Here is a 25,567-nt window from a genome sequence, read left to right as displayed (position 1 = left end):
TAGGGTCACTTCTGCCATGTTTGTGCACCTGAACCTCAGCCAAGTGTGCAGATTGACATTTTCATTCTGCTGTGTCCTGGTCTAGGCCCTGTGGAAACAGCGCTGCTCTTGTCAGATAATGCTCATGAATTAGGCATGAAGGCCATGTGCTCATCCCATCACCACCACCCCCACAAACTCGTTTCTTACAAGTGCACACTTGCAGTGTTTAATTTCGATTGGCAACTTTGGATGTTGTCCATTTATTCAATTATTGTTAACACTTTTAAAAGCAGATTCAATTCAAAGATTTTTTTTTTTTTTTGGTTAATATACTAGGTTTTAACATTTATGGGGTGTTATCAGTTTTTCTGCTCTCTTTAAAGGGATAGGTCACCAAAAACAAAAGAAGAAAAAAATTCTACCTCATTGTTGACTGGCTGGTCTCTTTGTTTTTGAACAGTGTTCTAGTCTGTCAAGATGACGGATGTGGAAAATGTGCCTGTAATGAAATGGCTGCATGGAAGCAGACATAGAGTGATGTTTATTTAGTGTCTGCGAGATAAAAGCATTAGGACCATTACATTTTAAGCCAAGGGACTCCTGGATTGGCACTGTATTGTACTTCTCCTGTTTTTATAAGACCTTACAAATTACAGTGCTGGAAAAATAAACAACAAGCATATACAACTAATCTTTGTGCTTGCATGTTTCCCGTCTTCTACAGGCCAGTTCAATACAAATTATTATCAGTTCAATACAATCATATTCTGGGTTCAATACAAATTAAGCTCAATCAACAGCATTTGTAGCATAATGTTGATTGCCACAAAAATGTATTTAGACTAATTATTAAATTAGACTAATTTTGAATAATTTTCTTAAAAACAAAAATTTTAAAAAATATGGGTTATAGTGAGACACTTACAATGGAAGTGAATGTGGCCAATCCATGCTCATTGTATCAAAGGAATAGCCACAAGATGTAAACCATATGTGTGTTAACATTATTTTAGTGTGATGAAATTGCTTGCTAACCTTTTCTGTGTAAAGTTGCGCCATAAACCCTAAAACGACTATAAAATGATGATTTCACATCTTAACGGCTCAAATCATTCACGAGTTGTAATTGAAAAAGTAATGTGTGTTTATAAAATTATAGGCCTCACATTTCTGCCTTTTCAAACTCTCTTAAAATTGGCCCCATTAATTTCCATTGTCTGACTAACCTCGATATTTGCTTTTTTTTTTTTTTTTAAGATAGGAGGGGCGAGTAATTATTATTTCTTGTGGTAATAAACATTATGCTACACATGCTGTTGATCGAGCTTAACTTGTATTAAACCTAGAATATTCCTTTTATGGTTACCCAACCCATCAGTTTTATCTTTTCAAACAAGGGGAATATCCCCCAGTCTTCTTAAGGAGCACATTAATAATTTACCTTTTGTTCATACTGGATTTGCAGCAATTGCAGGACAATTGGTTAGCAGTTAGGCTTTAAAACAGTGACATTTAAGGGCTCAAGTTGATGTTGTAGCTACAGCAGAAGTGTCATGTTTTATTGATGACAACTTGCTTGTTTGTTCCTATAAGCACAGACCTTCACTTTACAGTAAAAAGGCAGTCATAAAGCTTGTTTTCATGATCCGGTAGACTCGGCCACCTCAGATGGGATTTAATATTTAGTAGTTGTAACGCCCATGTCAACGTTCTTATATCAGTATGGTCTTCTTTGGTAAAGTGTTGGCGTGCATAAGCTTTCTGCCCTCTAAACAACAAACATGTGTGAAGGGCCTAATACAGAGCCCTGAGGCATTCCTTCACTCTTATGATGTATTCATCTAAATAAAGCCACAATTTCCTGCTGTGTCTTGAGAAAGTTTTGGCTGAACATTTGCTCTACCCTTCTTGCACATTTCCAAGCCAGTGAAGATTCTCTTTAAATGTGAATGCATGTCTATTCAAGAGAAAAATGTGCATGGCAGAGACAAAAGTTGTCTCTGCGAGGAAGAGGGCTTTTAGATCAGTGTTCCTCCCTTGGGAATCACTGACTTTTTTTGTACAGCAATAACACTGTAACAGTGATTTTATTATGGACAGAGTTTAAACAATTAAAAAATGTATCTGCTTTGGAGAGAAGACAGAAGAGATACATCCTGTTTCTTGCTGTGAGCATGTATTCTCAAGCTTTTCATGTGCTGTGTAAGCAATTTAAACTGCGTATTATTATTCTTTAAAATACAAGATACAACCTGCAAACAGGTTCTACAATGCAAAGAGGTGGCATGTATTTTTTAAACTGTGCATACTTGACAAACCAGGGCTCAGACATTTCTTCGCAGCTGAGTCTTGTTTTGATACTAATGGAAGCCACATTGATGGTGTAATTTTGAATCAGACTTTTGCTTTACCTCTGCACCAAAATTTGGTTCTCATTATGTTTGTTATTAAAAGCATCCCTGTTTACCCTTCTAGTGCACTCCTATTATTATTCTAATTATTAATGTAATAACCTAGAACAGGAATAAATATAAAAACATAGAACAAATGATCATGCATATTATTGTAGACTGAGTATTATATCTTAATCGATAAATATTATTTTATATGCTAAACATATCAGAGTGTTTTGTTTTTAGGTGAATCGTGACATTAATCTGCAGGGCTTGACATTAAGCATTGTCATGTGCTTGTCCTTCGACCAGCAATATTCTCATCAATATTCTTTAGTCACTTATTTCCTAGCAAGACGTGATCATGTACTGACTTGCATTTCTATTGTTGTTCTTGGCAAATACCTTAAGCAAATACTTAAAAAGGTAGTTAAAAGTATATTTCAACCAAAAAATTTAAATTACTTGACCTAATGTTGTTTCAAGCCCACAGAAGAGAGAAATTCAAATGGATCAACACAAAAGGAGATGTTAGGCGGAATGTTAGTCCCAGTCACCATTCACATCCATTCATCTTTTATCCATACATTGAAAGTGAATGGTGAATGAGACTAATTTTCTATCTAACACATTATGTGAGTATGTTGTGACAGAATTTTCATTATAGGATAACAAACATTCCCTTTTAAGAGTTCAAGTCGATGCTCACCAGATTAAAGCTGACAAAATGCAATGAAAATTAACAGATGGAATCCTGAAAGAGTGACCTTGCCGCTAAATCAGTTATGATGTTTATGGAATTAATAAATATATTATATATACAGTACTGTGCAAAGGTCTTAAGCACATAAGATGTTTCACAAAAACATTTGTCTTAAGATGGTTATATATCTTCAGCTTCAGTGTGTCAATAGGAAATATACATTTTAGACTCCCAAAGATTTATTTGCAAATAGAATAGAATAGAAGAACAGGGAGCCCTGCAACAGATGTCATGGCCCCCACAAAGCCCCCCACTGAACATTGAGTCAGTCTGAGACTACATATAGAGATAGAAGCAATTGAGACACCCTAAATTCTCCAAGAAGCTTGGAACATCCTATCTGCCAACAACCAAGAAAAACTGTGTCCAGGTGTACCTAGGAGAATTGGTTCTGTTTTAAAGGCAAAGGTGGTCACACCGAATATTGATTTAGCTTTTTTATGTTTACTGGACTTTGTATGATGTTAATTGATAAATGAAAACTTTTTATGGCATTATATTTGAAGACATCCTCATTATGCAACATTTTTCACAAGTGCCTAAAACTTTTGCACAGTACTGTATACAGTTGAAGTCAGAAGTTTACATACTCCTTAGCCAAATACATTTAAACTCAGAATTTTCACAATTCCTGACATTTAATTGTAGAAATCATTCTCTGTCTTAGGTCAGTTAGGATCACTACTTTATTTTATGAATGTGAAATGTGAATAGAGAGAATTATTTATTTCAGCTTTTATTTCTTTCATCACATTCCCAGTGGGTCAGACGTTTACGTACACTTTGCTAGTATTTGGTAGCATTGCCTTTAAATTGTTAACTTGGGTCAAACATTTTGGGTAGCCTTCCACAAGCTTCTCACTATAAGTTGCTGGAACTTTGGCCCATTCCTCCAGACAGACCTGGTGTAACTGAGTCAGGTTTGTAGGCCTCCTTGCTCGCACACGCTTTTTTGGTTCTGCCCACAAATTTTCTGTCGGATTGAGGTCAGGGCTTTGTGATAGCCACTCCAATACTTTGACTTTGTTGTCCTTAAGCCATTTTGCCACAAATTTGGATGTATGCTTGGGGTCATTGTCCATTTGGAAGACCCATTTGAGACCGAGCTTTAACTTCCTTGCTGATGTCTTGATATGTTGCTTCAATATATCCACATAATTTTCCTTCCTCATGATGCCATCTATTTTATGAAGTACACCAGTCCCTCCTACAGCAAAGAACCCCCACAACATGATGCTGACAACCCATATGCTTCACGGTTGGGATGGTGTTCTGCAGCTTGCAAGCCTCACCCTTTTTCCTCCAAACATAACAATGGTCATTATGGCCAAACAGTTAAATTTTTTTTTTTACTTTTCTCCAAAATATAAGATCTTTGTCCCCATGTGCACTTGCAAACTGTAGTCTGGCTTTTTTATGGTGGTTTTGGAGCAGTGGCATCTTCCTTGCTGAGCAGCTTTTCAGGTTATGTCGATATAGAACTCGTTTTACTGTGGATATAGATACTTTTCTACCTGTTTCCTCCAGCATCTTCACAAGATTGCTGTTGTTCTGGGATTGATTTGCACTTTTCGCAGCAAACTACGTTCATCTCTAACAGAATGCGTCACCTTTCTGAGCGGTATGATGGCTGTGTGGTCCCATGGTGTTTATACTTGCATACTATTGTTTGTACAGATGAATATGGTACTTTCAGGTGTTTGGAAATTCCCAAACCCGTATATTTCCAAAATCTTAAAAAGATAATCCCATTCTACCATATCAAACGCATTTTCGCTGTCAAGTGTGATGGCTGTGACCGGAGTCTGATCATTTGCCACTGATCACACAATATTGATGAAACGCCTAATGTTATCATAAGAGCTGCGGCCCCTAATAAACGCCACCTGATCTATATGTATAAGGGATGTTATAACTTAATCAGTTATCCAGAATTTTTGACAGTATTTTTACATCTAGCTGGATCAGGAAAATTGGACAGTAACTACTATACTCACTTGGATCTTTGTCCTTTTTAAGAATTAGACTGATCCGGGCTTGTGTCATGGTTGACGGAAGCTTTCCATTTTTTTAATGATTCTGTATAAACTTCTAACAAATGTGGAGCCAATTCTGTAGCATAAGATCTTAAAAACAAAAAAACAAATCAGCGGCAAAACCATCTGGCCTCAGAGCCTTGCCTGTAGGCAAGGCCTTAATTAAAGGCCTTAAAGGCTCACGAAGCTCTTCCAAGGTTATCTCAATCAAGAGAATTTTTTTGCTCATTCGTCAATTTAGGGAGATCCAATAGTTCCACAAAGTTTCTAATGTCTTCATCAGTAGACGAAGATGTGGAACTATTGAGATCAAGATAGAATTCTTTAAAAGCATTATTAATATCAATGGCTGAGGTAAATATTTCTCCACCAGCAGCTTTCACTGAGGAAATGGTAGTAAAAGACTCTCCTTGCTTTATATATCTAGCCAAAAGCTTCCCTGCTTTGTCCTTTGACTTGCCCTGAATAGCCAAAACTCCACTTTCTGTGACAAAATAGTATTATGTCTGTATTTCAATTGGGTCAATTCTCTGAGGCCATCAGAAGACTGCACTTTTAATATTCCCTTCCAACTCCATGATTTCCCGTGCTTTGGATTTTTTGATGAATGAGGCATACTGTATGATCCGACCCCTAAGAACTGCCTTAAGTGCCTCCCAAGCCATGCCCACAGAGGAAACTGAGAACCAGTTGGTCTCCATATAGACATTGATTTCAGCCTTTAACATTTGTTGCAAAAGGGATACATTAAAGCACCAACTATATGATTTCTTTTTCTCCATATGTGGCAACACCTCTAAACGCATAAGGGCGTGATCTGAGACTAAAATGTTTCCAGTTGAGCAATCAACGACAGATGAAATGAGGGACATCTATGAGAGAAATCTATTCTAGAATAAATCTTATGGACTGGTGAAAAAAATGTGTAGTCTTTACCAGATGTGTTCAAAATCTGTAAAACCAAGATTTTAACACATCCTATGAAGCCTCAGTGTTGCTCTAGGGGGATTTTGCTTCACTATGATCGAGGACTGAGTCCATCAATAAATTAAAGTCTCCTCACAATATTATATCATGAGGAGTGCCAGCGGCTTGCAACATCCCTTCAAAATCTATAAAAAAATCCCTGATCATCAGTAAGTATTAGCCAAAATCAAACTTTGCCCCTGAATTTCTACTAAAACAATTACGACTCTTCCTAATTTATCTTTAATCTGTTTGAGACATTTGAATTGTATATGTTTACTTATCAGTGTAATGACTCCCCTGCTTTTACTTGAGCCAGCACTAAAGAAAACATGTCAACCCTATATCTTCCCAAATTTTTCAGCTTCCTGCGGGGAAGAAACACAATATCATATTTCTTACGTTTAAGAAAAGAAATAACCTTCCTTCTTTTTATGGAGTGCCCCAACCCATTCACATTCCACATGGAGAGAGACAGTCCACTCATATTAACATCTGACATTTTGACATATTAGAAAAAATTGATTGTGTGTCAAAAATAAAATTATAAAGAGCACATTCCACATTGGTGCAATTATCAACCCCCAAACATTACCCAGAACAAAAAAAAAACCGGAAAAAAGTAAAACGTGCGTATTAACCCTGCGCACGACAGCGCCAACCGGCGTTCATCCCATCTCAACTCAAACAGTCCAGGTATGCCTATGAGAGCCCCGCGACAACTTTGCCATCGGATTGCTGATGTTTGGTGTTTCTATACAAAAATTTGTAAAACAGAATTACACAACAGAACATAATCTGTAAAAAAATTTAAATGTTTATCCAATAGGAGGCATAAGTACAAAGAACGTGCAGATACCTCCACAAACTTTCCAGAAAGAGTGCTACCTCACAAAAACTCCAACCGCTTGGCAGAACCTACACAAAAAAACAAAGGTGCCCAGCTTCCTCAGATGGCCATGTGAGTGTTCAGTGAGTCAGGTCCACTCGGCTGTATCAAGAGGATCACTCAATATCTTATTCCATTGACTTTATAAAGGACAATGCTGGTTGTGGGCATGTAAATGTTTTGCGGCCATCCTTAGTATCTATTCTCAATTTGGCCGGGAACATCAGTGCAAAAGCGACCTTCAGTTGATGTAAGAGTTTCTTGCATTCCTTGAATCGATCACGTTTCTCTCGTTGAATTCACAAAGTCTGGGAACAAGAAAATGTTGTGGTTCTTCCAAGAAAGCCTTCCTTTACTCCTCGCCTCGCGTAACACAAGATCTTTATCGGATGATCTCAGAAATTTAGCCAGAATTGATCGGGGCCTGTCTCCCTCAGCTGATCTCCGAGCCGGGACCCTGTGAGCTCGCTCGATTTCCAGCTTATGGCCTGCTATGTTGAGCAGACTCGGAAAGAGCTCATCTAGGAATTTCACCATATCTCGGCCTTCTTCGTTTTCAGGAATTCCAACAATTCGGACGTTGTTTCGCCAATTATGATTCCCAAGGTCTTCCAATTTTTCCCAAATGCATTGCAAGTCTATCTTGGTCGCTAGCGGATTAGCAGCTAATTCACTCTCCAATGACTCCAGATAATTGATCCGTTTCTCAACGTCCCCCATTCTTGTAACCAACTCAGATAATTTAATCTCCATGGCAGTGATCGATCGACATATTACAGCAAGATCCTCCAAGTCCGCAACGACCTTCGCCAGCATTGCCGACATGCTCGACAGCTGACGCTGAATCTCTCCTGCCGCACTGTCCAAACTGAGTCCCTGGTCTGCGGCTCTGTGTGGGGTATCAGCTTGAGCACGTAAGTGTCTTTTGATGTCTCCAGAGCCCAAGGATTTTGAATTCTTTGACATTTTCTTCATAGAACAGTTATGGATCAGGGTGTATCGAATCTCACCGGTTTATGACCGTGAGATTCCACGTCCGACCCTCGCATTGCGCCACGCGACTCCCCCCCCCCCCCCCCAACACCTTATCCTTGAGTAATCATGCTAAATTGCTAATTTGGGACTAGAAAATCACTTGCTATTATATCAAACACAGTTGAAAGCAGTCTGGTTCGCCAAATGAAGCTTAACATTGTCTTTTGTGTTTGTTTTTGTTGCCACATTATGCAATAGACTGGCATGTCTTAAGGTCAATATTAGGTCAAAAATGGCAAAAAAAGAAATGGCTTTCTCTAGAAACTCATCAGCAATCATTGTTTTGATGAATGAAGGCTATACAATGCTTGAAATTGCCAAAAACTTAAGATTTCATATAAAGGTGTAAATTACAGTCATCAAAGACAAGACAACTGGCTCTAACAAGGACAGAAAGAGATGTGGAAGGCCATATGTACATCTAAAGAGGATAAGTACATCAGAGTCTCTAGTTTGAGAAATAGATGCCTCACATACCCTCAGCTGTCAGCTTCATTGAATTCTACCAGCTCAACACCAGTTTCATGTACAACAATAAAGAGAAGACTCAGGGGTACAGGCCTTATGGGAAGAATTGCAAAGAAAAAGCTACTTTTTGAAACAGAAAAACAAAAAGAAAAGGTTAGAGTGGGCAAAGAAACAGACATTGGACAACAGATAATTGGAAAAGGGTGTTATGGATCTTAACCCCACTGAGCTTTTGTGGGATCAGCTAGACTGTAAGGTGCGCGAGAAGTAGTTTAAGTTCTGATTTGTTTTTTTGTTTTTTTTAAATTGTAATAATTTTTCCACGTTATTAATGTCCTGACTATACATTGTGATCAGTTGAATGCCACTTTAGTGAATAAAAGTATCAATTTCTTTCCATAAGAGCAAAATCTGAACATTATTCCAAATCTGAACATTATTCCTTTTGGCCGCCTGTGTGTGTGTGTGTGTGTGCGTGTGTGCGTGTGTGTGTGTGTGTATCAGTTGTGCTCAAAAGTTTGCATACCCTGGCAAATAAAATAAATTTTGGGATTGATTTTGAAAATATGACTGATCATGCAAAAAAACTGTCTTTTATTTAAGGTTAGTGATCATATGAAGCCATTTATTATCACATTGTTGTTTGGCTCCTTTTTAAATCATAATGATAACAGAAATCACACAAATGGCCCTGATCAAAAGTTTACATACCCTTGAATGTTTGGCCTTGTTACAGACACACAAGGTGACACACACAGGTTTAAATGGCAATTAAAGGTTCATTTCCCACACCTGTGGCTTTTTAAATTGCAATTAGTGTCTGTGTATAAATAGTCAATGAGTTTGTTAGCTCTCATGTGGATGCACTGAGCAGGCTAGATACTGAGCCATGGGGAGCAGAAAAGAACTGTTAAAAGACCTGCGTAACAAGTCATCGAGCCACTCTAGGGAGATCTCAAACGTGCGGTTCATGCAAAGACTTTGCATGACCTGGAGGCATTTTGCCAAGACAAATGGGCAGCTATACCACCTGCAAGAATTTGGGGCTTCATAGACAACTATTACAAAAGATTGCATGCTGTCATTGATGATAAAGGGGGCAATACACAATTAAGAACTAAGGGTATGCAGACTTTTGAGGGGTCATTTCATTTTTTTCTTTGTTGCCATGTTTTGTTTTATGATTGTGCCATACTGTTATAACCTGCAGTTCAGTATGAATCCCGTAAGAAATAAAATAAATGTGTTTTGCCTGCTTAATCATGTTTTCTTTAAAAATGGTACATATATTACCAATTCTCCAAGGGTATGCAAACTTTTGAGCACAACTGTGTGTGTGTGTGTGTGTGTGTGTGTGTGTGTGTGTGTGTGTGTGTGTGTGTGTATATATATATATATATATATAGGGGTGTAAATAAATATTGCATTTCTCTACATCCAGCAGCTGAATACTTCTGGTAGCATTTGACACAAAGCATTTTTGCTGTTTCTGCCTTTATTGTCAAAGGTGCTGTAATATCATCTGTACAATGTGATGAGGCAAAACTAGACAGCTAGTTTAATAGTTTAATCGCATCGCTCGCTTGCAGAGACACGGTATAATGTCATCTGCATGTCATATTAGCAGGTTTATACATAAGTTCAGCAAATATGCGACAGCACACTACTCACTGTGCGATCACACTAAACTCGACAAGTGTCCAGTTAGCTGCAGAATGCTGGGAGAAACCGACTCGCAGTGAGCGAGAGAGACGCAGTAGCACATATTACCCACCCTGATTCTAATGTTACTATAGAAAGACAAAAATATTTTTTTGATTCTCAGCTATTGTACATGTTAACGTGAATAAATGTGTGCAGGAATTGCATTATGAATGTAGAACTTAAGAATTTCATGCCCTGTTTGTAATAAGCGATAGGCCTTGGCTATATCCAATGTAGCTAGTTTTTTTTATTTTTATTATTGATGTTTTAAGCAGTCTACTTGTACTGTTGGGCAAGTCAAATGCTCTTTCACTTGTCCCTTCAAAAATCCACGTGTCCTGGACAAGCGCTAATGTCGAGCCCTGAATCCATAATTAATAACATTGAATTCATGATTCATGTCCTGTGTGTGTTTATTTGATAAGATGCTGGATAAACTGAGGGACCGCTGGATGAACACAGGTCTGTGGGACAAGCTTGAAGAGCGGAAGACTGTGATCACGGAGCCACGTGGTGGTGGCAAGGGAGACTTTGATGAGCTGCTACAGACCTACTATGAGGCCATCAGTGGAACAGCAGCCAACAGTGGTAACAGAGGTTAGTGATGAGAAAAGGACTTGTTCGGATGTCTTGTTTTTAAATGTGTTTGGCTGTTTGGTAACGATTTGTTTTCTCAGATGGAGCACTGCTGGTAGCTGTTTGCAGAGGGAAGGTGAGCGAGGGCTTAGACTTTACAGATGATAACGCCAGAGCGGTGGTCACTATTGGCATCCCTTTCCCCAATATTAAAGATTTGCAGGTAGTATAAGGGTTTGCAAAATCATATCACAACTGCAATTATAAGTATTTTCTCAGTTTTCCAGGTCATAGAAGAATGTCTATAAAAAATTGGTTGTTCTGGCTCAAAAATTTGTTTGGATGAGCCATGCTCAAACATTTGTAAAATAGCAGGTGTATTAATGTGCCAAGTTTATGGCTTGACAACCATAAACAATGATGGTAAACTACTTTGTGTTACTTTAACACAAAAAAATATACACTGGCTATACTTTGTGATCAGTTGAATGCCACATTGGTGAATTAAAGTACCATTTTCCTTCCGAAACAGCAAAATCTGTACATTATTCCAAACTTTTGGCCGGCAGTGTATATATATTTTAATGCATGCCCTTAAAGGGGTTGTTCACCCAAAAATTATCATTCTCTTATCATTTATCCTCATGATGTCCCAATGTTCTCTGGTTTCCAGGTACTCAATCCATCAATAGGACGTTGCATTTTCATGTTCAAGTGTTCATCGACATTTTGCTGATGATGGTACATTTTAAAAGGTTTAAAAAAAATAATAATAATAATAATCCGCAACTATCATTTTAACTTGGATCCCCAAATGGATTTCCACATTTTCCCAATTGGGCGTGAAAACCGCAAACCTGTCAACACTGTATCTGATTCATGTACAGCATCTGCACATACTTTATTTCTCACCTGAAGCGATCGCATAGATTTAAAAGAGCTGTTTGGATTACTTTTATGCTGCAATAATGTATTTTTTGGAGCTTGAAAGTTTTGGACCCCATTGGGACAAAAAAGCATCATACGTCAAAATCTTTGTGTTCCGAAGGAAGAAAGTCATACTAGTTTGAGACCATTTGAGGGTAAGTGAGAAGAAAATTATTATTTTTATGTGAACTATTCGTTTAAATAATTTATTGCTTAAGTAGAGTTATTCATGTTAACTGAAAGTGTTTCTCTGTTGCTCAAGTTTTTTTTCTCCACCACTTCAAGTGGCTTCATAAATTGTGAACTGATGGTAAATATTTCCCACAGAGAGTGATAGCATGTGTTTAGACATCTTTTGACCCTCTTTTTCTGTGCTTGTTTGCAAGTCTGCTGCGTAAGTCTTTTAAAGAATTTATTTTATTAAACTTATTTATCTAACACTTTCCTTCTTCCTCAGCATAAGCCTGGAGTACACTTTCACAGTATGAAGCATGAAGGTTTTTTCTTCTTTACACAACCCTTTGATAAAACTTCTTGAAGTTGCTTTGAAACCAGAATAGCAGTCCCCCTTTCTGTGATCCGTAAATGAATTCCATGCGATTGTGAAGTGTCTTGCCTGTCCTTAGCAGATAGACATGACATTTAAGCTTCCTCCACTGTCTACCTCGCTGCCATAGTATGTTGAAGCTTTCCTAACTGGGTCTGTCACTATGGGGATATGTGCAGATGATTGACGCTTCCTAGCCCTTCACTTTGGCGGAAGCTGTTGGTTTGGTTGTACACTTACCTCTGGGGAAGGGCTTTGATTTTTTTTCACTTCTGCTCCAGTGGAGGTCGATTGTGTTTGCCATTTTGGAAGAGATTTGGAGTGTTTTGAGGTTGATTTTAATCATGTCGCTTGTTCCAAGCTCTCCATGGGTTCAGGGCAAGCGATGAGTTGATGATGTGCCAGAGGGGTGGGGAGCAAGAAGGGTGGTGGGTTCTGGTGCACCTGGTCAACCTTAATGGTTCTCCTTGTCTCAAATGCCACATGGAGTGGTTGACAGCACTCAAATGTGTTTGTTTGCTGCCCTCGATTTCCCCTCAATACTTCACCTACAACACGTGATGCTTTCCAGTGTTTCCTATGCCTGGTGCAGGTTCAAATGATGGAGGATATTGATGGATTTTAGAGTGCAAATCTTTCTTATGTTGATGAGTTGATTTTGGAATTGTCGCTATCTGTAAATTGAGAACTACTTTTACAATTTTAAGACAAATTTGTCCACAAGAGAGCTTCCTTCTTATGCTATGAAACGACAGTCAACTCGGCAACAGTTGTTCTTTGGGTTAGGGATTTGAACAATCCCCTAACCCTAAGTATTAAATTTTGACCCATAACCCATTCCTCATTGTTTTTGCTCTGAAAATAACTGATAGCTCAAATTGTGTGGCTTGTTGAGGAGAGGTGTGCCATGGCTTTTTAAAGCTATCTGACTTGCAGTTTTCAACTAGGGTTATAAAATAAATTGCATGGAAGGGAACTGAGCCATATCTAGGGACCATATCATAGAGATTTGGGGGTAGGCCTTTTTGGCTTGGACTATTAAGGAACCACCTAGCAGCCACCCAGAACTCCCTAGAATCCGAAAATATCAACACACTAAAAACATTCAGAACTCCTTAGAAACCACAACTTTCAGGACAGTATAAACACGCATACTTGAATGCATTGTGACTTTCTTCCTTTCCATTCACAGTAGAGGTCTTGTTGTGTAGATGCCTGCACAGTCTTCCCAGATAGACAGAGAAGCTATTAAACTGCCTCTAAAACAAGAGTATCACTTTTATTAGTCCGTTATTGGAAGCAAGATTAAAGGTGAACTTTAAACAGTCTTGAGTATAGAGCGCATCGTAAGCCAATGGTGCACACATAAAAATAACCTCTGGTGTACATAAAAACCAGAGGAACATGTTTTGTTTCACTAAGAAAAACAATCTCAAACTTAAAAGGCAGTAAAAGGGCTATTCCAGCTGCCATGTCTTGATGTGATCCCTAATGAACAGCTTGTGTGAGACGATGGAAAGTGTGTTAAATTATAAAGGTTTGCATGGAATGCTGTATCTTTGTTTCTCTTTGATTTTCTTTTTAATGGGGCATTTGAGGAATCTTGGTGTGAACCACTGTATGTCTGCATGATTAGGACATAACTGATGATTATTTAATTTGATTAATAGAAAGTTTGATTACATGAAAATACTTATTTTGTGTGTGCTTGGCATTAGGGCTGTGTCGATACAATTAAATATCAATATATCGCGATACTTTTTCTCATGATATTGTATCGATACTTTAGATGTTTGTATCGATATTTATATTCAACTATTTGTGGATTCATATCATTAAACACACAACAAAGTTGGCACACTGTTACTTCCCCAACAATTTAATTAGCTCACCAAGGCACAGAAACATGATGTTTCAAGCTAAGGGATTGACCAGCTGTTCAACAATTATATTATTATTCAATAATAATGAAAAAGTGAAGGTTGAAATGTAATCTGGAGATTCATTATTTCTCCCAAGGACACACTGGGGCTCTCTTGTGCAGTTTTAATTGCGATCCAATTATGATATTGTGATGCATGTCAGTATATTAAATGTACGCAACACTTATCACAATATTTAGCCTATCTTATCACAAGGTGGTTAGCGATACCCAGCCCTATTATAATGAAAGTTTTGACGCACCGAGAGTATACCTGAATTGAATGCTGTAATGGACACTTTTCATGATTACTTAGTTGTGGCAGTTGTAATTTTAATCTTACTTAATTATCTATTGATTGTGCTGCCCTATCGCACTGTTTCCTTAGATAAATCTCAGTGACTAGCACAACAGCGGCAGTGTTCCGCTCTGCTGCAATACATGCCTCTTGGTCAAATGTATGCTTTAAAGGATGAACAGGTAGAGAGGTTGAAGCTGATGCTAGAGTGGGCTATCTCTTGACCTTTTATGTACTCCCTTCCAGCTTGTGGTTTCTTGCACATTGAGGAGATTTGGCTAGCAGCGAGAATTGGCTTTTTCACATATGCAAGCTGTCATGTTGGATTGAGTGTTGACATGGTACCTGGAGGTGAAGGCCCTTGATAGTGAAATAGACTCTGATCGGATCTAGATGACAGTCAGCCTCAGGGTAGCGGCCTTTACTTGATGACAGGATCTCTATTCAAATGCTTTTAACCCTTCCACTGGGTTAGAGACTGAGATTGTGCATCAGATGTCAGATAGACGCTTTGAGTGCAGTCACGCTTGAGTGTTTGCTTTTCAAATAAGCGCCACGTGTTTATAAAAAAGGTATGCTTAACTTGCCTGTGTGTTTCTAAATATGCCTGATTAAGGTGTGTGACAACATTGGGAACATGGCTGATGCATCCAGATTTAAGTGTGTGTGACATGACTGAGCTGATGTGTACAAGAAACAGGCCATACCTGCGGTTGGTCTTGCCCTTGTACAGGTTTGGCTCTGAGTGGGTGCGTCAGAACACAAGGTACCCATCACAAATAGTTAAAGGCTTTCGCTGTCCTGTCCCATCCAACAGGATTTGAACTTTTCACTTGTCAATTCAAAAAGGTTAGCATTAAAACTGAGGGTAGCGTGTAAAATTTGATGGATGCCTCCCTGGCAACCATCAAAGCAGATGCCTGTTGTGTGGTGACCCTTTTCTTCCACCTCTTGGTGGTTGTGGGCAAGCAAGGATGAAAGCACTTCAGGCCTAGGGTGTCATCTTCAGGGGAGCCTTGCCCTCTGCAGATAACCCTTCACCAATCCAACAACAGTATTTGCCAGTGTTGATCTATTTAGCTCTGTACAGTTAAAACAATGGTGGCATAGATGCCTCACTCTCAGGTGTGGCCTGTTTGGCCTTCTGATCAAGATGTTTTGTGGAGCAGCAAAGTGTGAAGTTTGAATACATTTTCTCTGCTTTTCCTTTGAGATCAGACATGGTCTAGACATGGTGAAGATTAATACTACCACTAAATCTCTGAGCTTAAAGAAAAAATTTGCACACTTCCCAAACTTTCTTTACCTGTGACTGAAAAGTTTGCCATTTTGCAGTAAAACTCAAATTTGCAAAAATCAGTTTCTTTCTATTTGTATTTTTATGGCTTAGACACCTACAAATCTTATTTTTAGATTTTTATTTTAAAAAGCATGATGTATGTCGTGCAGCCAAAAATGCAGTGATTTGCTCCATGCAGGGTTCAAATGAGCAACCTTCCAGTTACAAAACCTTAACCTTTACCACTGTAACACATCACCCACTCAATGGACATGTTTGTTTGTATGTTTGTTTGTTCTTCTCAGGCATTGGACCTGTTCATCAGAAGATGTAGTGTGCAATGTTGCCTTGCTGGCTTAACCTAAAATTCTAAATGTAACAATTGTTTAAAGGTGTAACTTTAATCAAAGTGTTCCTTATTTCTTTTGCATTGCAGGTTGAACTGAAGATGAAATATAATGACCAGCATGCCAAGTCACGTGGGCTTCTGCCTGGTGGTCGCTGGTACGAGATTCAAGCTTATCGGGCATTAAACCAGGCACTCGGAAGGTAAGAGCTGCCTAGAGAAGGCCACTTCTGATAACGGATGACAAATTATCAAGATATTTTTAAACGATTGATTTGGTGTAAATAATGCTTTGTTTGCTGTTCTATTTGCCGTAGGTGTATTCGGCATAGAAATGATTGGGGCGCACTGATCCTGGTAGATGATCGGTTTAGGGCGAATCCAAACAAATACATCACAGGTAAATTACCAGTGGAATTGCATACCTTGAAACTGTGGTTCTCAACTAGGGAGCCTTGGCAAACTTCTAAAGGTGTGTTCACATTTACCTTCGCACAGCGAAATTCAGCTGGCGAAATAGTCATATCAATGGGAATCCGCGGGATTGTTAATTTCGTTGGACTTCAGTGGTGAAGAATAGCCCCTTGTGGGTTTTGCATGGAGTTCAAGTTTGGTAAACTTTGAAAGGTGAATTCGCCACATTGACCAATAGGAAGTTGCTTTGTTTGGCAGTGACCTCTGTGTGGCCGGTGCTTTGTACACAAATACACTGAAAATTCACTATGGACAAGGATATAATTTTAGCGGTGAGTTTTTTTTAAAATTTTTTTTTTTTTACTTTATTTAAAAGTGCAGCATTAAAAAGAGGCTGCTTGGCAGTTAGTTTTTTGCTGGATTCACACGAGCTCAACATCCACACACTCCTTCACCCACAGAATTTCCCCATGCGAGAAGATTCAGAAACCCTTGATATTAATGACACCTGTGGCTATTAAGTGAACTGCAGCCAGCTACCTGTTGCTCATGCTCGCGCTCGTGCACACACTCCATTGGGACGCGAGCGAGCATCGGCCAAAACAACGATGTAACGTATAAAGAGGCTGAACATGATTCACCGGCATCATGCTGAAAGATGAGGTAGCATAATTAAAATTACACCGTTATGATTGTTTTACTACAGACTTTGAGACTAAACTGAAACTACTTATAGCATACTGATACACACATACAGCTACATACTACCGAACTATACCAGACAGTTTACTGTTGCACTGTTATGTTGCACTATTGTATGTTTTGTATGTCATATGTTGTACTACGATCAAGAAACCAGCGTATTTGCTTAAATTTATCCTGTATATTTGAAAGTTAAGAAGCAAGGTAGCTTGCAATTCTTCAGCATTAGCAGGCAAGATCGAGTTAGCTAAAATTACACAGATCAATCCTTATGGCACTATATTTCACATGCTTTGCAGTTATGTAAGCTTACCTGTCTAATAAGAAGAACGCCAATTCAGGGTCGGTTTTGATCCCCAAAACCGAACGGAGGTCCCTCCAGGAATCAAATGCCCTGCTGATGTTCACTCTAGTTTTCGCTCTGCCACAATCACGTTCCCGCTTAGCCAGATGGGATTCAGTAGATAAATGTTCTCGGGAGCGGGCATAAACATCACATCCTTTGGATTTTCCAAGCAAATCCGACCCACTCCCTTCGCATGAAAATCAGTCTACAGATTTTAATAGGTTGCCTATTAGGAAGTCTGGGAAAGGCTAATTTTTTAAGTTGCCTCACAAGCCGTTCACACATTGGCAACAACATGAAAATTGTTACATACTGCACCTTTAAGGGGGCCGGAAGATGATTTAAAATAAGGTATATTTAAATAATCGTATCTAATTAAATGCTAAATTCTGCTAAAAATAAAGATGTAGGCCTAAAACATCTAATCTGATATTTTGCATATTTTTATATCATATTTCGCACTCTGGGAAGCTCTGACATTTTTTATTTCTTTTTTTCATCGAGGTGTGTGGTCTTATTTTCCATCCCACTATTATGAATTTCATTTCACACCCACAGAATGTAACAGAATGTTACTCTGTGTACAAAGAGTCTCACACGGTTCTGCTTAAGTTCCTGCATTTTATTTATTTTTTCCCATTGAGCATTAGCCAAGTTAAATGTCAAGTGTGCTCAAAGTTGAGCAAACTATTTTTAATATAATGTCAGAAAAGACCTTTGAATATTTTGTCTCTGACAATTGGGGGGTCATGGGACCAAAAAGGTTTAGAAACACAATATTAAAATTAATTGTGGCATTGCATCACCCTGCTGTAGTTCCATATCTGTATCACTAGATGGAGATAGTGACCTGCCACAGGGGTTTTGAAACACTAGACTGTGAACTGTGGCCAGATAATGTGTACATAAGGGCTTTTCTCTTTTACATGTAACATCATTGGATAGAAAATATTAATTAATTGAAAATCTATACAGAGGACAGTAATGTGGTAGAGTGTTATGAAAATAGTGGTCATGTGGAGTGGTTATATGTTTGTGAAACACTGCTGTACTCTACTCTCAGGCCTGTCAAAGTGGGTGCGTCAGCTAGTAAGGCACCATGACACCTTCACTGGCGCCATGCAGTCCCTGGAGTCCTTCTCTCAAGGTCAGCAGAGGGCAGTAGAGACCTTTAAAGACCAACATTCTCAGGCTGCCCCTCTGTACTCAAGCCCCTCGCTGGTCGGATCCACTGCTACCTCACCCACTCCTGAGATAATCGTCCCCCAGAAGCCATTTGTCCCTCAGCCTACAATGCCAAACCTACACACTGAGGTTCAGGCTGCCGTCTCAGCCAACTCTGAGAGCAGATCTTCTGAATCAGGTACTGTATATATATGGCATGGGTTGATATAAATCTAAAATATAATCTTTAAAAGCATAGTTCACCCTAAAATTACAATTGTCATAATTTACTCACTTTCATGTTGTTCCAAACTTGGATGATTTTATTTCTTTCGTGGAACACAAAAGAAGTTTAGCAGAATTGTTTTGTTTGTTTTTTAGTTTTTGGAGTTTGACAATGTCCATCCCTTATTTACTTTTATTGTTTGGAAAAGAGTAGTGTGAAAATCTTCTAACATCTTCAAATCTGCTTTCGTGTTCCACGGATGAAAGAAAATCATACTGGTTTGGAATGGCATGAGTGTGAATAAATGATTTAATTTTTGGGTGAACTAACCTTTTAAAATTCTTATACATTCTCATTTGTGTCCTGAGGGAATAACTTTTTTAATGCCTGTTTAAACAAAGACACTGTATTTGATAATGAATAACAGTTGGGCCAACACCTTCTGTTTCCTGCTTCACTCTCTTAAAGGGCAATCACTTGTAGTCCATTCAGTTCTTTTCTTTCTTTCATTATGAGGGCTTGTTTAATTGTTTACTTGAAAAGCTTGTAAACAGTGATTCTGAGTTTGAACATGAATGCTGTGGCATCTGTGCTACACACCTAAAGTCCATGCCGTTAATATTTTGGGTACATCAAAACCATCTGGTAAGTGTGTCTGTGAGTGTGATATGTATGTGTGTACATGCTCTTCACTCCTCATTGCCCCTGTCAGACTCTTTGGCCCCGTTGACTGAACAGCACTGGGATGAGCAGATGTCTGACTGTTGCTTTTAATGAAATCCCTTTGACCTTTGTTTATGGTAGATTGACCGTGCGTATTTTTGCATACTTCAGAACAAATTAGGGCCTCCACTCCTCATTCAAACACACAACTCATAATGCAGACCCACAACCAAAGCCTGCAGCATTATACGAGCCCCAGTGCTTGAGCACCACTTAATCATAGCTGGCCTTGGAACTAGTTTGTATTGAATTCTGTAGAACAATGTTGACTGTATTGTTTTAACCAGAGATTCTAGTTTCATAGGCACACATTTGAGTCGGTATACACACCCAGGAGTTTTGTGTGTTTTGTCACTTAGATGTCTTTGTGTCTGTCTGTTTGAACAGGTGGCCAAAAGAATATACAGCATCCATCTGAACCAATCACATTACCAAATAGGGAATTTAATATCCAAAGAACAGCACGACCTATAGGCCATCTCTTCACTCCGGTCAGTAGCCAATTTAAGACCCCAATATTTCAATCTGAGCACTCCGAAAAGACTGTTTTTCAGGATGTAATTTCAGTTGACAGCAAACAAAGCAATGAAGTTGTTCCTGTACTTACTGAGGAACAAAACCACCAAACAAGTGGTGTTCCTGTACTTCCTGTGGAACCAAAGCATCAAACAAGTGGCATTGCTGTACTTCCTGTAGAACCAAAGCAACAAACAAGTGGTGCTTCACTTGACCCTCCACCGGAGTTCTCTGAGGAGTTCGCTTCCTCCAAACAGAACACCAGTGGAACTGAGCTTGAAGACACAAAAGTGGAAGAGGAACAGAGTATCTTCTACAGCCCTGAGCTGTTTGAAGGAGATGGGGAGGCGATGGAAGAGACTAGTGTTTTAGAGGTTGATAAATCTCCTCTGCAAACAGAGAACAACCATTCTCCCACTAATGGCACAGCTGAAGTACCTCCTGATGATCTGTTTGGCTCCGTGCAGGACAAAAGGACATTGTCCGAAGACCTTGTGAGCAGCACTGTCCTAGACCATGCAATTTTACAGGGTAAATCAGAGCAGACAGGTTTAAACTCTAGCACAGACTTTGAGAATAGGCCTGTCTTACATAATGGCGCTAGCAGTAGCCGGTCTCGTAGACTCTCCAGATCTAGGCAGCAAAGGACCACTACATCAGGAACATCAGGTAAACTCACCAACTACTTCAAATATGTGCCCCCTGCCAGCCAGTCTTGTATTATCTCAATTGATGATTAATAATGCAACTTTGTGTATGGTGTGGAAAGAAAACATGTGATTGTATATCTTTCTTTTTCAAAAGTAATTACTCCGTTGTGTCTGATTTGGTGTAACAATGTAACATACTCTATCCAACCCCCTCTATCCAAAACATGAACGCTGATCTGTATTAATATGTGGCCAAATATATACATGCATCTGTATAAGAATTATTAAAATAAGTGACAAGCACATCCTCCACTCTGTGACAAGTGATGTCTCAACCGGGTCGATTTTAATGAGATTCTCTGTGGTGGCTAAATACTAGAAGGAGGTGTGGGGTGGGGTTTACATGGCTGATTTCACTTGCCTAAGAGGTTCTACATTTTTACTTAGAAATTACAGCCCAGTAAAGTTTTATCTGTGTGAACTCTGAATGTAAACAGGAGGGCAGGTTTGTAGAGCTGGGGGCAGGGGATCCACGTTAAAAGGGCAGGCAGGTCTGTAAACAGGCACAGGAAGCTTCTACTCTTCGTCTCCCTCTCACTGAGAGCTGCATGAAAACAATGGCATCTGACTGATCACGTTACATGAGCACACAATTAATGCATAAAAAAAAAAAGACAATTTCTATAATTAAATTTTTTGATACTACCTTAGTGATGGCAGTGATATTAGTGAACTGTAAATAAAATTAGTGTCTTTCTTACACCAGTGGATTTATTTGAATGCAATGTTCACAGCTTTTATACAAGTTTTGACCACTATAGTGATGTTTAAAACATTCTAATCCTTTAACCAGATTCTCTTCCTCTCTTTCCTTTCCACATCTGTCCACAAACTTGAACAACAAAGAATGAGTCATTTGTTATTTTGAAAACATAAACAGACTATGCCCAGCAGTAACTATTAGACAAGCATAAAAAAAGAGCTCACTTATTTCAACATTTGTTCTGCAAAAGGCTAATACTGTTAAATGCAGAGGTTATGTTATTGTGCGTTTGTATATGTATGCACTAATATAACAAATTGTTTTACTAAAATATCTTAATATATGAAAAATGTCATACTGAGACATCTGTGAACATTTCTGAGTGAAAACACAAAGGAATCGTTGAATCAGAGTTTTTTAATCGAGTTTCAAATTCATTGAAAGGAGACAGTTTGTACTGATTCACAGAAATAAATAGAACTTACTAACTCTAAGCATGTTTTTACTGCAGAAGATAAAAGCAGATACACTATTAAAACATCTGTCTTGATGGTCTCAAACAAGTGAGTCATACGGTGTTGATTAAATTTTATATCACCAGCAAAATTGTTATGAATATATTGTGAATTTTCAATATATCAACTAGTCCTGTAGTCCAAGGCATTATACTGTACCATAATGCTGGCTGTTATTTAGAACAGCTAGAAAAAGGCATCATATTTTTTTAAGTCATAAATAGGAATTTAAACACTTGTATTCAACTCGTTTGGGTTTATTTTATCCACATAAATTGACTGCTGCGGAATAATGCATTTATACAAAGTGTTTTTGGAAAGGTGTTGTTACAGGCAGTATGGTCCAGACACTCACAAACATATAACCAGAATGAAAATATGCTCTAAAATATGTTTTCCCTTACATTCTGTTCCAAGAAACATATTAAATTTGATATTTGTCTGAGACTTTGCGCAGATAGAAGTGGGGATGGGGGGTGGACCCTGACAAATTAACCGCCATTAGCCTGACAAGATTTGTCTCATTAGAGGAGCTTAAATGGCAACACCGTTAATTTGGGGGCCAGTGAAGAGCAGGGAATTTTTTTTTATTAAAGCTCATCCCTCTTCATCTGCCCTGTGCAGCCAGTTTGTTATTGTAATTGCATGGCGGGCTGAGACCGACCCATTAGTATCAATCTAAATAAGGATGCTAAAGGCTAGGGCGTGTGAATGTGTGTAGTTTTAAGATGTCCTAATAAGCTGTCCGCAGCCACGCAAGACTGCGAAACATTTGGACCCTGCCCCAGCTAGCCATTTATTATACTAATAAATGTAATTGAATTAGCCTAATTCAGCCCTGTGTGGCCCATCTGTCCACTATTAAATGTTTTTTTTTTTTTTTTAATTAGAGCAGTGCTGTACAAGAAAGCTCTTTCCACTGATGTAAGCATTATTGTTTTCATGTGCTACATAATGGCAGTGCTATTATAGTTAACGAAACTAACAAAAATAATTTTCACAAAAATTATTGGAAAAAAACTGAAACTAAACAAATACTTTTTATAACTCCAAAACTAAAAATAAAAATGATCTCGAATTCATTTTAGTTTTCGACGTAATATGGTGAATATGGCAAAGTGGGACAATTTTGGAAATTTTTCTTGGCTGAATTATGATCCAAATGACTCATAACCTAACATTATACCTTTGAAGAAAGCATAGGGTGTCTTCTATCTTAGTCAAAAGTAAAAAGTAAGAAATATTCAATACTGGGAAGTAGAACCTTTTGAAGATTATCTTTTGACCAAATCCCAGATGTGTTTAAGCAGCAGGGCCTACTGGTAAAGTGGGACAGAGGAAAAATTATTTTGTAGAAATACATATATTTTATAAATTTAATTTTACAATTTTTTCTACACTTTCACATCATAACATTAAGTTAACTTTTACTTGTTTATAAGCTTAAATAGATTTACCTCAAATTTCTCTCATTTTCTTTACCATTGCTTTTCCCACCAGTGGTCATTTAATGAGTTCTGCCACACATCCAAAAGTAAAATCATCATTTGTAAACCTCAGAAAGATAAAGGGATAGTTGACCCCAAAATTAAAACTCTTATCATTTATTCATCCTCATGCCATCCCAGATGTATAAGACTTTCTTTCTTTAGCTGAACACAAATGAAGATTTTTATAAGAATATTTCAGCTCTGTAGGTCCATACAATGCAAGTGAATGGGGTCTGAACGTTTGAAGCTCTGAAAAGCACATAAAGTCAGTCTTAAAGTCATCCATAAGACTCTAGTGGTTTAATCCATGTCTTTTGAAGTAATCTAATCTCTTTTGGGTGAGAAAAGACCAAAATGTAACTCCTTTTTCACTGTATATCTTGCGATTGTGGTCTACAGGAACAATCATGATTTCAAGCTCTATTACACTTACTAGTACAGTTCGCAGAGTGCTAGATGGCGCTGGGAAATATAATCGAGCTTGAAATCATGATTGCCAAGGACACTGCTGATGTCAAGATTTACAGTAAAAAAGGACTTAAATATTGATCTGTTTCTCACTAACACTTATATCGCTTCTAAAGTCATGGATTAAACCACTGGAGTCAATTGCATAACTTTTATGCTGCCTTTAATGTGCTTTTTGGAGCTTCAAAGTTTTGGACCCTATTGACCTACAGAGCTGAGATATTCTTCTTAAAATCTTCATTTGTGTTCAGCAGAAGTCATATACATCTGGAATGGCATGAGGTTGAGTAAATTATTAGAGATCTTTATTTTTGGGGGGGAGGGGGGGGGTGAACTATCCTTTAATTGTATACTCCCCAAAGATTAGTTTAGTAATGATTTATAATAATTTAATGAAATACATATGGATACAATGAGGATAAAGCTTAAATGTCTTTTGTCACTTTGCCCATATTCGCCCTATATTATAAAATTTGCAACATTTACAATCCATATTAAACATGAAAATACCACTAGATAGATGTAACAGAAGGCTGCCCAGAGAAACGTGATGATGACTTTTTAATTTACACCAGTAAACGCTCAGCTTTGGCAGCCATAAAAAAAATACTAAAACTAAAATAGAAACTAACTAAAGTGAAACTAAAAATCACTGAGAAAATGAAAATTAATTAAAACTAACAGACAAATTGTGAAAACTAACGAAATCTAAACTAAAATGTAATGACAAATTGAATATAAAATAGAAAAAAAAACTAAATTAAAAATCCAAAACCTTAATAACATTGCATAATGGTAACACCATTTTCATTTATTTATTTACATTTGTTTCATGTTTATTCTGAAAGTGCATGTGCTTGGTTTAATAGGTAAAAATGTTGACAACCTGGTCAGGGAGAAGGTGCCAGTGAAGTCCCAAGCTCAGAGTCAATACTTGGGGAATGGAAAAAACAGATCAAGCCCTCCAATCTCACTCAAACCAAACCTAAATCAGACAATGATATGCTGTGTCCTGAGTAAAGCTGAGACAGAGCAGACACACAGAGTTAAGCAGCTGAAAACAGAGGGAGTGGTGGCTTCTGGACTGGTAAAGAGCAGAAGTGTAGTCTTGCTCAAACAATTCAGCCATGCCAGAGCAAAGGCTTTGGTAGTGCCAGTGAATGGGGGCAAACGGAGAGATGCTTGTAAGCCCCCAGACCAGAGACTCTCAGGGCATGATGAATTTCCTTTGGTCGCATCTGCAGAGAGGTTAGAAAGGGAGAGAAGGCCTTGTCAAACTGACACTTGTACAACAGCAGAGCCATTGCCCCCTACACCTGTACTGAAAGACAGTGTAGAAACCCCGCAAACAGGTAGGAATATCTATGCACATGTCCTTAGACATTTGGATATACTAACTCATATGTTATTATTTAGTGTTCTCACTATGATCCCATTGCAATAGGCATAAAAATTCAGAG

At 38.3% G+C, this 25,567-nt stretch overlaps 1 protein-coding gene across 4 annotated transcripts in view; it reads left to right on the top strand.

Moving 5' to 3' along the window:
• brip1 (BRCA1 interacting helicase 1) overlaps positions 1-25,567 on the top strand; it is a 100,221-nt gene that overhangs the window by 29,152 nt on the left and 45,502 nt on the right. For 2 of the 4 annotated variants that reach the window (XM_051665379.1, XM_051665378.1), the window contains exons 15-20: positions 10,662-10,833; positions 10,914-11,035; positions 16,221-16,333; positions 16,448-16,530; positions 18,656-18,955; positions 20,093-20,890. In XM_051665379.1, the coding sequence (XP_051521339.1) occupies positions 10,662-10,833; positions 10,914-11,035; positions 16,221-16,333; positions 16,448-16,530; positions 18,656-18,955; positions 20,093-20,890 (1,588 nt within the window). Of the gene's footprint in view, positions 1-10,661; positions 10,834-10,913; positions 11,036-16,220; positions 16,334-16,447; positions 16,531-18,655; positions 18,956-20,092; positions 22,496-24,976; positions 25,460-25,567 lie in introns of those variants that run through there. The other 2 variants (XM_051665377.1, XM_051665380.1) reach the window with 2 other exon arrangements.

Source organism: Myxocyprinus asiaticus, chromosome 31, assembly GCF_019703515.2.
Source record: "Myxocyprinus asiaticus isolate MX2 ecotype Aquarium Trade chromosome 31, UBuf_Myxa_2, whole genome shotgun sequence".
Classification (NCBI taxonomy): domain Eukaryota; kingdom Metazoa; phylum Chordata; class Actinopteri; order Cypriniformes; family Catostomidae; genus Myxocyprinus; species Myxocyprinus asiaticus.
Note: the sequence above shows the minus strand (reverse complement) of the source record. Positions and strands in the feature narration are given on the sequence as shown.